The sequence below is a fragment of the Monomorium pharaonis genome, chromosome 11 (genome assembly GCF_013373865.1).
Source record: "Monomorium pharaonis isolate MP-MQ-018 chromosome 11, ASM1337386v2, whole genome shotgun sequence".
NCBI classification, from domain to species: Eukaryota; Metazoa; Arthropoda; class Insecta; order Hymenoptera; family Formicidae; genus Monomorium; species Monomorium pharaonis.
The window spans coordinates 2,859,310-2,876,387 of record NC_050477.1 but is presented as its reverse complement, the minus strand read 5'-3'; the positions used below and the strand labels follow the sequence as shown (position 1 = coordinate 2,876,387).

The 17,078-nt window shown below is 27.2% G+C and overlaps 2 protein-coding genes across 5 annotated transcripts; both read right to left on the bottom strand.

The window, feature by feature from the left end:
• Window positions 1–424: 424 nt before the first annotated feature.
• Window positions 425–4,423, bottom strand: LOC105829949 (protein yellow). The gene is made up of 6 exons (XM_012669036.3): window positions 4,320–4,423; window positions 2,941–3,204; window positions 2,409–2,608; window positions 2,102–2,309; window positions 1,577–1,912; window positions 425–986 (listed from the first exon to the last, which is right to left on the bottom strand). The coding sequence occupies exons 2-6, from the start codon at window positions 3,200–3,202 to the stop codon at window positions 784–786; spliced, it is 1,209 nt and encodes a 402-aa protein (XP_012524490.1). The 5' UTR covers window positions 3,203–3,204; window positions 4,320–4,423; the 3' UTR covers window positions 425–783.
• Window positions 4,424–5,363: 940 nt separating this feature from the next.
• Window positions 5,364–13,277, bottom strand: LOC105829952 (organic cation transporter protein). 4 transcript variants are annotated; one of them, XM_036293495.1, is made up of 12 exons: window positions 13,129–13,277; window positions 11,297–11,386; window positions 10,673–10,802; window positions 9,601–9,874; window positions 8,601–8,929; window positions 8,349–8,452; window positions 8,102–8,271; window positions 7,571–7,881; window positions 7,124–7,436; window positions 6,743–6,924; window positions 6,435–6,571; window positions 5,364–5,976 (listed from the first exon to the last, which is right to left on the bottom strand). In XM_036293495.1, exons 4-12 carry the CDS (start codon window positions 9,617–9,619, stop codon window positions 5,922–5,924), a joined length of 1,620 nt encoding a protein of 539 aa, XP_036149388.1. In that variant the 5' UTR covers window positions 9,620–9,874; window positions 10,673–10,802; window positions 11,297–11,386; window positions 13,129–13,277; the 3' UTR covers window positions 5,364–5,921. The 4 variants fall into 4 exon arrangements, with proteins under 4 accessions (XP_036149388.1, XP_028049543.1, XP_012524492.1 ...); XM_028193742.2 differs by lacking the exon at window positions 9,601–9,874; XM_012669038.3 differs by lacking the exons at window positions 9,601–9,874; window positions 10,673–10,802.
• Window positions 13,278–17,078: the final 3,801 nt, after the last annotated feature.

Here is a 17,078-nt window from a genome sequence, read left to right as displayed (position 1 = left end):
GTAAAGAGAGAGTAGACCAGTCGTAAAGGGGGCGGAAGAAAGTAGCGCTCCTTGGACCGGTTTGACGGGAGAAGGGAGAGGCGGAAGCTACCGCGGGAGTTATAAAGGTTGCAGTTAAAAGTTCCTTGAATTATCAAGGGATTGACTAGCTAGCGACATAGTTGACGGCTTATTTTAAAATGACACGTTGAAATTTCAATTCCACCGCGGTCAAAAATATAGCCCGCTTAGTCACGAATTGATACATTTAATTCTTCACACCTGATTTTCAAATAAGATTATTTATTTTGTGTTGCCAAACAACTGCTTTTTTGTTGTCTGAATCTTTTTATATCTTGTTTAAGACGAGGTGAGGAAGAGTATATTTAAAATGTGATAGGAAAGGGGAAAAAAAGGGAGGAAGAGAGAAAGAGAGAGAATTAAATATGTATGATCGATTTTATTAAAGAAATTAAAAGGAAACGTAACAAGTTTATATAACATACATGTTCTTTCATTTGCTAGAAAGAACTTTATTGCTTACTGGACATTTTAAGAAATTATATAGAAATTTTTTTTATTCAATTAAATGAAAAGAAGTCAAATCATACATCTGATCTTATACATCTTAATAACACGTTAAAAAGTTAATAGTTGAAAGTGTAAAATAAATGTAGGAAATAATGTAACTACTTAAGAAACATACAGATATTTTATAGTCTGCAAATATAAAGCAGAATCTATAATATGTTTATCAATTTATTGCATGTGTATATAATTAAATGTCTCTCTTCCTGACTTTGATCATTGCGCTGCATTAGCTTTGCACAAAGATGTTAATGTCTCGAGATCAGTTGAAGTAATGAAGAAGTTTGTTGTTGACGGATCGAAGCTATGCTGCATGAATTTTTGTAAATTATTAGAGAGCACGTATAATTTTCGAGACACATTATCGATTGTTATATCCTGAGGAAACACCAATGTCGTGTTGTCTTGTGCCACCAATTCTGCAAAAAAAATTATATGTGACTTTAACATGTTAAAATACGAGTTTGTAAAACAGCGGATAAGAATAATTTATTATTTATGTAATTTTAAAAATATTTTAATTATTTTGCATTTATAAGAGACATAAATAATAAAATATTTCAACGAGTTTATATGCTTTACTATTTGTGGACTTTAGAGACATCTCTGATGAAATATATGAACTACATGGTAATTCGACGAAATTTTACATTTCTAATATTATACAATTTTGTCGAATGATACAAATAATGTAAAATTTTACGTCTTATTAAATATTTTTAATAATTATTTTTAAAAAGTAATGTATATGAAGAAATAAATATAATTAATATTATCATTATCATAGTTAAGAAAACATTTTAAGGCTAGAAAGTTAATAAAACTATTCATGAAAAAACTTTTGTCATGTGTGATTGAAGATTGTTTGACAAAGATGGAAAATAAAATAAAAACTTATTCTATTAAAAACTTAATAGAATGAGGTTGATATATTATACAAACATTGATGTATGTATTTATAAAACGCACATGATTAACACATATAAGCATTTTATCAAGCAATACTTACTAAATGTATCTGGATTCAATTCCGTTGTCATATCCCAACATGCAATCCCATTTCTGTTTACTTGAGTAAAATAATTGACACAAGTTTTCTGATCAATAATAGAAGATGGTCCTTGTGTTAACGGCCCCTTGGTACCAACAATGTGGAAATTGTCATAGATCTCTGATTTGTTCGATTTATTATCCTTAAGAATATCTGTAGCCACAGAAAATTCCGTAATACCAGACATAGAATGAAAATAGAGAGTTCTACTTCCGTTGGGGCAAATCGGTGACAGTGACATTCCGAAAACGCCATCAGTCCATTGGAAGTTATAGCCGTTAATTTTGAAATTACCTGCCAATAATTGTCAGAAACAATTAAACAGAGATAAAATACACCTAAAATAATAAATTTCAATGAAGAGAAGTCTTATCTAGGTTTGGAAATAGCTAGATTAATTTTTTAATTAATGATTTAAAAAAGTTCTACGATGTGTGGACAAAACAACATATAATTCATACATATCATACGTATATATTTTACCGTTTAACGGATCAAAATGAAAGAAATGATGATTAATCCGCCAAGAATCTTTTTTTTCCCAACTATACACTACTATACCATATTCGGTTAAATCGCTCATATATGCGTATGCTTTGTCGCATTGTCCAGGTATAACATCGACCACAAGGTCAGCAATAAAACTCTCCGGCTTTACATCCGTATCTTTTAAAGTATATTTACGTATAATCTGTAATACGTACATGAATAAATGAGATAATTTTTAGTAAAAAAATACATTCTTTAGAATTATGAATAATATTGATTAATAATTTTTGATGAACGTTACCATGTTTGTTTTCAAATCGATGACAATAAGTCTCATCGGTCGCACAACTTTGTAGTCTCCTAAAATGTCGTCTACTCCTGTATCAAGACCCCACATGCGATCGCAAGCATCGATTCTGATACGAAATATATTTACGAGGCCATCAGATGAACTAATATTATTTGTTTCAAAATCAGGATACGGTGTGAAGATTGGGCTATCTGTATAAATAATTAATAAAGATGAAATACATTTTTCTTTATCACAAGACAAAGATATTTTGAAAGGCTTTTTTTATTAATTGTAAGCGTACACTTGAAATTTGCCACATTATTTTTTTGTATAAAATTTCAAATTTATAGATATTTTTTTACGTATATAATATTTGTTTATGAAAGAAAATTTTTGGCGTTTATATATTTTTTCTGCCATATATATATAATATATATACAAATTTTCTAAGTATTAAATATAAAGTATTTAATATTATACGTCATGTAAAATTAAACATTATACGTATTTTAATAAATTATGTTTAACTGTATTTACTTACGTTCGTTATCGCTCATTGAAAAGCTATTTAAAGTAGCTAAAACACCTTTCTTCCATCGCGGTATCGTGGTGAATATTTTTTCGTGCCAAATAGCCAAACCTAATGGCATGTTATTTTCCGGGATATAATCACCGGAAATTATGTGCTCGTTTTGAATGGTATCATTTGGAAGTTTGAATTCGACCTGCTTCCATGAATAAACGGTATTAAAAGTGTGGCCGGTTGCCACGGTCAGGCAGACCAGGAACAGTAAGTAGAACATATCTACAAAAAAATTACTCTTCATACAAACAGTAATTATTGCAAGCGCTTGTAACTCTCGGATAATGTAGACTAAATGAAATCATATGTAAATTGTTAATAATTTCTGTGGTATATTCTATGTTAAATAGATTAGAGATATATATTTATTAAGAAGTTTTTACTTATAATTATTATAAATGTAATCTTCTAAAGCTTCTAATAGTATCTTTTGTATCTTAAACTTTTTATCTTAAAATGTTAAACATTATTTTATAATTAAAAAAATGTTTTTTAATTATTTTGTCGATAATGTAATTTTGATTGTTTAACTTGTAATATTCTTGGTTGAATACATGGGATATTGTTTCAGAACTTGAAACATTAATATCAGCAATATGTTGGTAACATACAGTAATACAAGTTAATGCCCGAATATTTTTAATGTTCCCTACGGCAAGATAATGATTGAAGCAACTTTTTTTTTAGAAGAACAGGATTTACTGGTTCTTATTTCTTTTCTCACCGCAGTTTTTACTTAACATACAAATCTAAAAATAGAAATTATTTTTGTATTATAAATTAGAGATAAAGAACATAATTAAATTTATACATCTAAAAATACAATAATTTTTTATTTAATGTTTATTTACAAATTTTATTTACGTACAAATATTCCTTTGAAACAATAAATGTTCGAAGATAAAGTTTTTTAATATTGAATATTGCTTTTGTAATATGATATGTAAAGATGTTTCAAAAATAAAATTTTAATTATAATTATCTGTATGTACATTATATACACTTCGTGTGTATAAAAAATATCGAAAGATGAATTAAGAATGTGAGATATTTTTATGAACTTATATGTTTATGTTTTGATGCAATAAGGTAAAGTTTCTTGATTTTATTAATTTTCTAATGTAAATTTATATTATGCACTTAATTATTATCATTTTAAAAAATTCAGTAAGTCTATTAAAAAAATTATTAACGCACAAAGAAAACTCTTACTCTTTTTGCAAAATAAAAATCAAAAACGAATCTAGAATAAATTTTACGTTATTAATTCAAGGACGATTTATTATTTTAAATATATGAAAAATGACATTATTTTATGTAATTGCTAAAATACTTACTTGAACTCCAACTTGTGAAAAGCAGCCTTCTTCGTGACGATACAAGAAGGAATGACGCTATAATACATCATGGTACTGGCTTTTATACCTTCGTCCAATCGTAAGTGTCGATGACTTTGGGATAAAAATATTTACAATATGTAAGTGCCGGATATGATAGAAAAATGAAATCTAAGCTTTGGACGAATAAATTAATTAATAACAAAGCTATGTATGTTCTTTTCAATTAATGTTAAATAAATTTTATTTAATGTTAATTGTCTCTAGATGTGTTTTTCTCCATGTTTATACATATATATGTATATATATATATGTATATATGAGCTTGAATAATGACATATCAGATTTTTTAGTAACATTACAAATTCTGTATTATTAAGTCAAACGGTAATTTTAATTTTTTTGTTACCGAAAAGGTTAAAATTATGTATTAAAATTAAATTAATATTTAAATAATGACTTTATTTTTTTAATGATTAAAATAAAAATTATTAATTTTGGTAAATTAAAATTACATTTTATCGATTATGTAATTTTATTATATTGGAAAAATTTGAATGATTCTTTTATTCTTTACCATTGTGATTGTAGTTCCGCATTATCTGAAGGTTATATCTTTAGTTCCAAGACCAAAAGATTATAAATACCACAACATGATAATCGTAAATTATTCACTATTTTATTGCGCAAGTTGAATGGAGGAACTATCTCGCGTAAGGTGTTGTACAATTATAAAACAAATAATATAACCATTTCGAAGAATTGTCTGCGAGAAAAAGTCTGAGAAATAAATAATGTTGCATAACATTTGCTACAAGTGGAATAAGATATTATAAAATTTTATAATGTGTTGTGTGTGTGTGTGTGTGTGTGTGTGTGTGTATGTGTATGTGTGTGTGTGTGTACACAGAAATAAGAAATACAATATGTGAACGGAATTTATGATTGGTAATATTAATTGATATCTGATATTTACATGACAACAATTACGAAACAAAAGCAATAATAATGTTTAAAGAGTGAAGGAAAACAAAATGTTGTCGATTTTGAGTTATATCGAATATATTTAATAAATAAAAATGTTTTTTTTACAAAAGAGAACTTTTATTTATACATTTGCTGAAATATCTTACATAATAATCACGTATACTTATTTATTTGGCAGTAAAAATATAATTAATACTTGCTGCTATACTTTTTGTCTGAATTTCTTGCAAAACACAGTGATACAGTTATGTGCTTTTTTAAAAATATTTATTATGTACATTTTTTCTATAAAATATATATTTTTCTATATTTGAAACTGATAAGTTTTAAATTATAATATTATGAAAAGTATGAAAATCAAAATGTTGAATGATGAGATGAATAACTGTAAAGCTAATGTTGTTAATATTACGAAAGTAACATAATAAATAAAATATGTGCATATGCTTTATACTAACACTTGATTCAACGGCATGATTAACACTCAGATCATTTGTAATTTGATATAATACACGCACGCACGTGTCGCATACGTATATATATATATATGTTAAGCGCGCGTTCGCTTTTTCTGAAATATTTAAGACTTCGTTGTGACGTAGATGTAGTTTTTCTTTAGAATGTCGCTTCTGCTTCTAAATCTCCACGTTTTTCTTTTAACTTATGCTTCCTGCATATAAAAAAGCAATATGTTTTATAATGTAGTATTGAATAATATTCAAACCATATATTTAGACCATTGAATAATATTCAAACCACATATTTGGATATAAATTGCAGGAAATTTATTTATATCTGTGTTCTATATACAAGCATATATCAAGTTATTTTTTTAATAATTCAGATGAAAAATACAAAAAAATATATATGCTAAGCATCAAAAATATTCTAAGTATCATAAATTTTGTCACGTGTCATTGTTCTATTTGTATTATTTATGAAAGAATGAAATCTTTCACGCCGAAATTGGTAGCGCATAAAGAGATCAATACTTATTTACATGCAACGTATTCATATGCTCATGTATAGAAATTGATATAATATATACATATATATGATATAATGTATGAAGTACAAAAAAGTACAAAAAAATTAGGAGGTGTCTATGTAGAAATACCGATTACTTACTTTCCGAATTCTTCGCCATCTTGAAGAGTTTCTGGTAATGTACATTCGGCAGTTTCGGGCAATAATAGGCACAATGCGGATCCAATCAAAGGCAAAACTCCGAATATAGTGGGTGGTAGCCACGTCTCTATAAAATTCTGAAATAATACCTACGATTGGTAATCTAGAAAACTTATTAACATCTGATGACTTTCAAATTCTCTTAGCATTAGCATAAAATTGTAGCAACAATTTAATTCAAATCTTTATGCAGACGAGAATCGAGGTGTTAATCTATTGTGTTTACGGTCGACTGTAATTAAACTTACCAAAGATACTACAAAGGGTGCCATGATAGAGCCTACTCTAGCACACATACTACTCGCGCCGATTCCAATGTTCCTCACGACTGTAGGAAACAGCTCTCCGGAGAAAAGGTAGACTGTTGTAAACGACACCGACATTCCGACAATACCGAGGCATGCCAAGAGCAGTCTTAGCCATGCCATATCTATGAAAAATGAACGAATTACCAATACACTTAAACGGTTCGTAGTTATCAGAATGATATTGCCAGGATACAGTAGATACAGCAAGAATAATTTTTGCTCAAAACTCGTTTCATTAATCGTTCAAAAGTAAGAGGGAGGACGTTACAAAAGTATTATATGTAAAATAACAGATTATATTTATGTAGCAAGATTTCTTACTGTCTGAGACGATGATTAAGAATAGACAGGCTACGCCACTTATAGAATTGCTGCAAATCAGGGTAATCCGTCGACCTAGTGTGTTCATTGCCCACCACGCGACGAAATTCCCAGGAATCTGTATGGCACCGGACATTGCGAAATTAAGGAAAATGTCGCCACCGACCTGGCCAATGTACTGTGATATCCCAAACAAACCCATTCCGCAAACGATCCAGTTGAAAAAAATAGAGAGTGATTTAACTCGCATGTTTGGCGTGCGAAGCAAGTCGAAAAACGAAGCCTTGTAGTCCAGCGTAGATTTTTTAAGATTCTAAAAGTGAATGTTAAAGGGAGTTAATGTCGGTCACAAATTTGAAAATTTGTAAGTCGAGGTAATCATAAGTAAAAGAATACCTGTATATATTTGTCGAAATATTTTAATTGAAAATGGATTGTAATTCTTACTTGATGCAAACAATGTTTCCTCACTACTTCGGGAATGTCTACATTTTCAACCTTGTTAATATTGACTGCCTTCTGCAATATCTCACATGCTGCTCTCTGTTTTCCCATAGCTAATAACCATCTGGGTGATTCAGGTACTATCCACCAATAACTTAAAAGAACAATAGATGGAAGTGTGATGGCAATCTGTAATTGTTGCCAATGTCGGAACCAGAACGCAAGTCCTGCTAGCGACATGTGGCCTAAACTGAATGGAATTTGATATAAAACGGTGATGGCGGCACGCCATTGTGTACCTACTATTTCCATACCTGTAAAAGATATCGAAGATGATGTTATAATTCTTTTATTTTATTAGCAATCTATTTTTTATTTAAATTGACACCAAATGTTACACTAATTTTTGTACAAAAATAGTCGCATAATTATAACAAATTTATTTTGTTATTTAAAATTGTTGATGTGCTTTTTAAAAAATTTCTTTTAATGTACTTTGTAATAACTTCTTACATTTATAAATAAAGAACTCACAGATAACGTAACTAGTAACCATCGTGCCTCCAGTGGCTAATGCACTTAACAACTTCATCAATAATAATGCGTAAAACCAAGGTACCACGGCGCATCCAATGCCTGATAAAAGTTGAAGAATAACAGAAATCATCAACGGCATTTTCCTACCATATCTGTGAATATATTTTCTATATATTTTTCATTTTTTTATAATTAATACATATATGATTATACGATTAAAAATCATGTATTTGATGATACTTACCTATCTGATAAACTGCCGAAGATTATATTACCGAGAAGCACTCCGAACATAAGAATAGACTGTTGAATATTCGCATAGTGCGTCCGATCACAGACTAGATTCCACTGAAAAAAAATATATAAAAGTTATTTATTTTTCTACATAGTTTTTAAGTAAATAAAAAAAATTTATTGCTTATGCATGACCATTGTTTATCGATACATTTGTTTGTATCCGCAAAACACCGATTTGAAATTCACAATATACATTTACCTGCGATATGATGGTCTCGGGAAATAGATTTCTGTCATACTCCCATTCCGTACATTTTACCAGCGTGCCGTTAAGATTAACCGTGCATTGGTCCTTGGAGTATTCTTCCGCAGTAGCAGGCTCCGTGCAATTATAATCTTGATGAGGTGCCATAAAAACGATTGCTAATTGATGCCATGCTACCGGAAATTTGACCAAAGAGATTGCCAGGCATACGATGATTTGCCACCTGCCGAGATTGCCGATCGCGATCTGCACGGCGTCCACATTTGCGTCAGAATCGACATGATCATCCTTACCGTTAGGAATTTGCTTGGCATTCACATGTGCTGCAATTTAAAGGAATACTTCTATTTTGAGTATTTATAAATCGTATTCTATTAATTAAAAATCGTAAATTTTTATTAATTTTGGATTATAATGTCGATCTGGATTGTGATTTTTTACAGAGAGAATTTTCACACATAGAAATAAATTACAGATAAATTATTCTTACTTCTAACGTTATAAGCGATAACAAGTCATAACGAAGCTTAATATAATTATTGACCGTAATATGTGCTGATAAAACACATGTACGATAAAAAAAACTTTGCATGGAATCTTTATCTTCATGATATATTGCTTTTGAAAAAAATTTTTTTTGCGCATGGATGTGTTGTAATTATGTTCGTTATTTATACGTGATTTTAATTATAAATTTATTACATTAAAGTGGTGAAATTAATTTACAGTTTCTCAATTAATTTTGCGAACGTTTATCAGATCATTAACTACGTCATTTGGAAATTATTTATCGAATTTCAAATTTATCGAACTTTTTAAAGAAAAAATGCATTATAAAATTTAATATAGGATTTTGTATAATTATTAGAACTTTTACATGAAAAAAACATTTGTTTTAAAACAAAAAATTATAATTTTGAGTAATTGTTTATACAAACACTTCAACTATTACAAATTGAATTGATTAAATTGATTAAACAATTGAAATACATACATCTGCATTGGAAATACATTCATCAGAACGTACTTATTTCTTTGTCATACGGACTTTATTTGCACATCTGATAATTTATGATTGTCAATATATGGTATATGTAATGGTTTCCAGAAAGTAGTAATACGCAAGTATAGTAATAATATGGAAACAATCACATATTTACATAGACAATCTAACAAGTTAGAAAGACAGATCCATTAGTTTATAGATGAGAAAAACAATTTGTGATTTTCCTCGTTCGATACCAGAAAATTGAAATTAAATCATCAATCTGTAAGTAATTACAATTGTTAGACGCAGCAGCTACGTAATAAAATGTTTAATCTTGCTTGTTCGTGATAAATCATTCATACATATTTATAAGTTTAACCGTGCTCTCTCTCTCTCTCTCTCTCTCTCTCTCTCTCTCTCTCTCTCTCTCTCTCTCTTTCTCTCTCTCTCTCTCTCTCTCTTTCTCTCTCTCTTTCTCTTTCTCCTTTTTTCTTATTAATATTTCCGAATAACGAGATCTGAGAGCATCAAACAATTTTCTTGATATTATATAGGTGAATGAACGTATTAAATTGTGTGAAAAAAATTAACGCAATGTTTAGATATCTGATTGTGAACTTTAAGAGTATATTATTAAAAAAATTAAGCAATTAAAATCAATAAAAAATTAATCATGAAGAAATTAATGAATATTTCTTATTTTTGTAATTAAATCTCACAAGTCAGATGTATGTTGCTGTGTACATGAATTTGACGTACTCGAAACTCAGCTAATGTACATATTACTAACTATCATTTTATGATTGATATTCATAATCCGTTCTTCTTTCAAGATTATGTTAAATAACGTCTTAAGATGCTAATACGACTTTAGTTAGTTTTTCTTAAGACAATACTTAAGACTTATTTAAATATACAAACTGTGAGTATCGTCTTTAACATGACAATAGAATCGATATATATATAGTAATAAATATATATATTATTATGTATTACAACATAACTGATAAACGATAAAACCAGTTTGCAGAAGGAAAAACGCTAGAGAGTGCATGTAAACCATAAAATGCATGCTAACCTCGAGACATCAAGAAGACAACCTTCGATCTCGGGCGCTCCAACTTACATCGACATCCTTCTTCGGCGACTCGAAAGGTCAGTCTTGCCTTTCAAGCTGCCATGTGTCCGTCGTGCGATACAGATTTATCCTAACATTGTTACATATGTACGTGCCGAAATAAATGTGGCTCGAATTTTTTAAGGATAAGAAATTCTTAAAATTTGGAATATCGACTTTTGCTTTGCGAAAAGGAGACTTATCATTTACTGCAGTTGTTCGTGTTTTACTATATTTTTATTAAGATTTGTGTCTAATGATAAGATTTATCTTTTTTAATAATGATAAAACTTATTTTTTTTTTAAATTGTTACATATAAAACATGAAAAAATACTAAAACGATAAAAAATACAGAAGAAAAAATATGTCAGAAATAAGCAATAAACGTCTAGACAAAAACTTGTATTAAAGATTTAATTTACAATATTGTTTAACAAAATAAACTAGAATGTATGACTTTATTTTCTTAAATTCCTCAAATTGTTTAAATTCGATTTAATATAACGTGTAAATGAATTTAATACTTATTTCTATTGATGAGCGCTTTAATTAATTTAAATTAATTTATTATCAAAAAAACGTACCATACTCAGAAGAGTTTGTTTTTGTTTTCTTCATATCACTTTGTCTGCTTCCACGTTTTGCAAAGTTTTATTATTTTTGTATTTGGATTTCTGTAACATTAAACAATAAAATATATAAAATGATAAATGATAAGTTAATGACATAGATTATTACAAACTATTAATTTTATTATTTATTTGTAATTAATTTTTTAATAAATAAGATTAACAATTTTTATATGTGCACATAAACGCGATCGAATATTTCTATTTTCTAATCTCTTTTCTCTTTTTTTGCACCTACTCGCCTACTTCTTCTATCTCTCCTACTTAGTTTAACAAGAAATTCTTTTTTACAATGACAGACACATTTCTCGATTAGCTATAACAAGGCTAACTGATACAGTAAATAAACAAATAACACTTAATTAGAAGGAATTAATAAGAGAGAATATTAATTATTTTGAAAACTGAATAAGAAAAATGAAACAAATCTTGACAACTTCTACGTTCTAATTATGATTTTTATTATAATATTGAATTAATTATTAATACACTACTTTAATTAATTTTCTAATGCAGAAATCGTAGAACTGATGACAGGATCCTTAAATCATACGTATGTATATATGCATTACATGAGTAATTACTAGCCTTGTCGGGGTATATTAGCATTGCTTTTTATCTCATTTGAATCACAAAGATAATTTCCAGTTTTCTTCAGATATCAGATAAGTTATGACATAAGTACACATTAGCATGGAAAATAGAGAAATCAACAGCTACGATTTACATAATTAGAAAGTGAACTTTTGGTAAAACTTTGTTTATATTCAGTCTAACGATGTTAGTTGTATAATTATATTGTGTAGTATCTAGATGAAAAAATTTTGTTAATGCAATTTTCAGTCGCACTGATATCTTCAATATCGTAATATTGTAGCCTCCAATTTTGTGTATCTTATATCTGTGTATCTTATAAAATGCAAAATTAAGTCTTTAAGAGTGACGATTAGCAATATTTTTATAGATAACATAATACAGAATGACAGGACATTGAACCTGTAAACGGAGGAAAAGAAAAGGGAAGAAGCAAACTCTGTTATGAAGGACACAGAAAATGGCAATGTTCAAATGACTCCTCTCACAGATACAATTTTTCTTCGCTGTTATTACCATGTTATTACTGTTATCATGTCTGTTGCAGCCTAATTATGATTCACGTGCGGAAATTACAGGCAATATGTAGTCAGAAAAATTTGCAATTTTCAGCACATTTTTACAGACACTCTCTTGCATTTTTTAAATACCAAAAGAAACGATAATGACCTGTGCAAGTTACAAGGTTACAAGAAACTTGTGACTGTAATTCTTCAATTATGTGCATTCCTTCACGAGAAGTTGCAAACAATTCGAAGAAAGAATTTGTTGCAAATAAAACTTTAAGGACATAAATAAATATTAAATATTAAATCGATTTTATTTCGTTAATTCAAATAGATTTTAACAAAACTTTAATTTTTAACTACTATATATTATAAAACCAAAACAATTTAAGTTACAATAAATTTTTTTAACATATATTAAAGAACCTTTTAAAATTAATGCAAGATATGTAACAATGCGTGAAAGCCAGATTCAAATAATAAATTATATATAATGTAAAATCAATTATTGATTTTTTTATATTATAAAAAAATACGGAATATATTATCAATAGCAGTACTATTAGTAACTAAAATTTTTTAAACTTATTATTGGATATTGACAAAATAAAAAAAAATTAACTTGCGTCACACACATTAACATATATTGATTAAACAACGCAGCGCATAAATTCGTATTCTGCTTACTCAGAAATCCGGTTGATTTATAAAATCGAAAGCTAGAATTTGCGCACTCGTGTAATGTCACGTTAGCGTGGGCGTTATTAGAAAATGCACTTGTTTGTATTCTCGTTTGCAAATCGTGTGAAACCGACGGCTCAAGCGTGACGACTACCGTATATTCAGAGACGTAAGTCAAGAAAAGTCTTTCAAGTCGCTTGTTCTCCACCAAAGAGAAGGGATGCCGGCGCCAAACGTCACGTCGGGACGCGGCGCCGTTACATAGGACATAACAGAAAAACACATCGGGTTTGCAACCTGCAATTTTACGCGTGTGATGATAGAAGTACGACTACTTCCAGTATCTTCTAGACTCGGTTGTAAAATCAACCATGGAATATTAATTATGGATCTGTCCGCTCTAGCTACATTTTTAATGCTTTGTTCCTTTTTACTAATTTGTCAGTCATCCGAGTACATCTATGTGTATGAGTATCTATTTTATATTAGATAAAAACTATATATATATATATATATATATATATATATATATGTATATGTATATATATATATATAATATATATTTATAATTAATATAAATTTTTGTAGAATATTATATATTCACCTATATACTGTAAAAGTTATTTTTAATGGAAAAATAATTTTTAATGAATTATTTTATTGTTAGCATGTGTGTCGTTTTCATAGTCATTATTTATTTATTATATAATAAAATTAATACTATACAATAGATAATCGTAAGTACAACCATCAAACAAGTTAAAATAAAACGGACAGAATTGGTGAGGGTGCAGCGTAGTTTGAAGCGTAACTTTATGCTATTCAGTAAAAAATCTAACTAAATTACAATATACATCTAAAGAGAACGTTTAGATTTTTAAATATGTATTCCATGAAATTGGCTTTCGTGGTTTAAAAGATTGAAAAGACAATATACACAAAAAGTCTTTTGAGATTAAAATAAAATAATCTTTAATATCAAGAAGCAAAAAACTTTTTAAAGAAAATCATTTAATTTTTTTTAAATAAAACGTTTTTTTTTAATTAAGCGCATCCGAAAATTATTTTATTACATTACACTGAATTTTTCCGTTAAAAGGATTACGTGGAGATACATAAATACTATATTCCAAATAAAAGCGCACAAATATTTAATAAGAATATTTTAGAACCGAAGTGTACGTTTAATAACGTATGTATTCGTATTTTTAATATTTTATTTTCAGTTATTATTTGGCTATTAATAATGTAAATAATAAAAATTGTAAATTAAATTGCAATTTTTTCACGTTTATGTCTTGTTATACCTATTGTATAATATACTAAAAGCATTAAAATCGAGTTTTTTATTATTATTTAAATAACAGAACTTTTTTATTTTTATAAAATTGAAATTTAATAGTCTAAAATTGAAATACAGACGATATATTTACAAGAAATATAAAATTTAATTTTAATTTAAGCCGATTTGAACAAAAAATATATATTATAATTGCAGTAATCCATAACAATTTTTTATGCTAAATAGATTATTATTTAAGATATACAACTTGTTGATTTAATTATTTAGGAAATTACATAGTAATAAGTTAATATTATCTTACATAAAACAAATTAAAATGAATACTTTTTGATATTTTTTAAAAGAGATATTCTTAAAGAAATTAATATTGATTATTATTATTAATTTTCTAATAAGAAAATCTATATATCCTTAAAGAATATAAAATTTTAAAACCAGTTATATAAAAAACAACTAATTAATTTTCTTACACTTATTGTGAAAATGTACTATTAAATGCTGAATTATACATTAATATTGTGTACAGTTGATTATTAAATGTGCAAAAGCTACTACTGCACAGTTGTTTCTCATTTAACCTCAATTAACTTAGTCTCTAAAAATATTTGCGAGTATACGAAGCCAAACGCGTCAACGTATATAACATAGATATTTCCACGTGTGCCATCTGCATTAAGTGGCTTAATTGTCACAAATTTGTTGACTACCGCATGTTAATCGAAGAAATGATGCGGTCAGTGTTCTGACAATTAATAGTGCAATTTGATTTTTTTAAAGTTGATTTTCTTACACAAATTGTCAAAATTTTTACAACAGTTCTTAGCACGTTGATTTTATATTTCTTCCTAAATTTTATTCTATTTTTCTATAATTACTCTGTACAAAAAAATTATAATTTGAGAATTATTGACATTGCAAGTTTGTTCAAATATTTTAATAACAATTTTAGGTGTAAGAATGAGGAAACCTGTCAATTAATGAAGATTGCCGAATATGATATATATCTTTATACTAGTAGCTCAATTATCCTTCATCGTGACAAATGCTTGATGACCTCAAAGTTTCTAAATCACTCGTAACCAGGATACGAGTTTATATAATAATAATGTTCGAATTGTGTGTGTCTAGTTAAACGTCGTTAAATACCATATGTAAGGGTATAGTACAACTAATGTTATTTTTCTTCTTATAATATTATATGAAATTGCATAAAACATGGTTTAATCAAGACAAAATTAATATAAGAGCTTTAAAATTTACATTCTGATAAAAATATTTCAAATATTTTTATAGATTGTTATAATATTTAGTATTATACAATTTTTTTTACAATTACAGTTTATATGATTTTATTTGAATATTAACTCAAAAGAGGACATTACAATATTTTGAATTTATTTAAGAGATATCTAAAAATTTTAATTGTTTTATAGAAATATCAGAAAAATATTTCTATAAAACAATTAATTCAGAAAAATAGTTATGTCACATTTTTGGGTTTTGCATTTGTTATTTATTATTAGTTAAAATTTACATTCTTACAGTTTGAAAGAATTATATGTCTATTTTTTAATATTTTTATAAATATATCACACACACACACACACACACACACACACACACGTTGATACATTATGCTTTCTATTTAATGACTATCTTTATTGTTAAGAATGTTAAGAAAAATAAAATAACGTTTATGTCAACTAAATAGATAATATTCAATATAATTTACATACAGGCTACGTTACATCTAAATTGGCCATGTTATATATATTTTAATCAATAAATATTACACAGCCGGTAATGTAAATAATTGTATATTTTTTAAAATTATTTTACAAAAATATATAATTTATACATGACTTTTTGAAAAATTTTTAGATGTCTTTTGATAAGATGTTAAAGATTTAAAATTGTAAGGTATTTTTTTAGACATTATATATAAAAATTGTGAAATGTCACATTTGCGTTAAATAAAAAACTTAATAATGAAAAGAATCAAAACAAAAAAATTTAAATTAATGTAAGAAAATAATTAAATAATGAAATAAAATGAGATAAATAATTAGTCAAATACTACAAATGTTAAAAGATATACGTATATAAAATGAAAAATATCAGAAGAAAGAAATCTAAATTCTGTTATTCTCATTAATAAATTAATGAAACTTATAATTATGTCTAATATACATATACTTGTATGTAATACATATTTGTAAACAATTAATATATTTTATTTGAGAGATATAATAAATCATTTTTACTAAAATTTTTATAAATATATTTCATTAAACTTTGCATCGAGGGAAATAAAATAGATAATAATCTGTTATCGCAATTGATAACAAATTTTAATAACAATTGGAATTCAGATAGAATGTGTGCGACGTATAGCGGCGCAAAAATGTATTTCGTAGCTTTATTCACAGTTTACCTTTAAACGATAATTTGCATGTGTATAATAATATTATGTTCCCTAGATTCAGAAATGTTAAGAAACATTAATGATAAATAAATGATGATAAATTTAATATTTATTCTGATATTTAGATATTCTGATAACTGCATTTTGATAATAAATTGCTCACGTCTAAATATATTCAAATTATTAAAATATTAATTTGCAATTAATATTAATATTTAGAAAGAATTA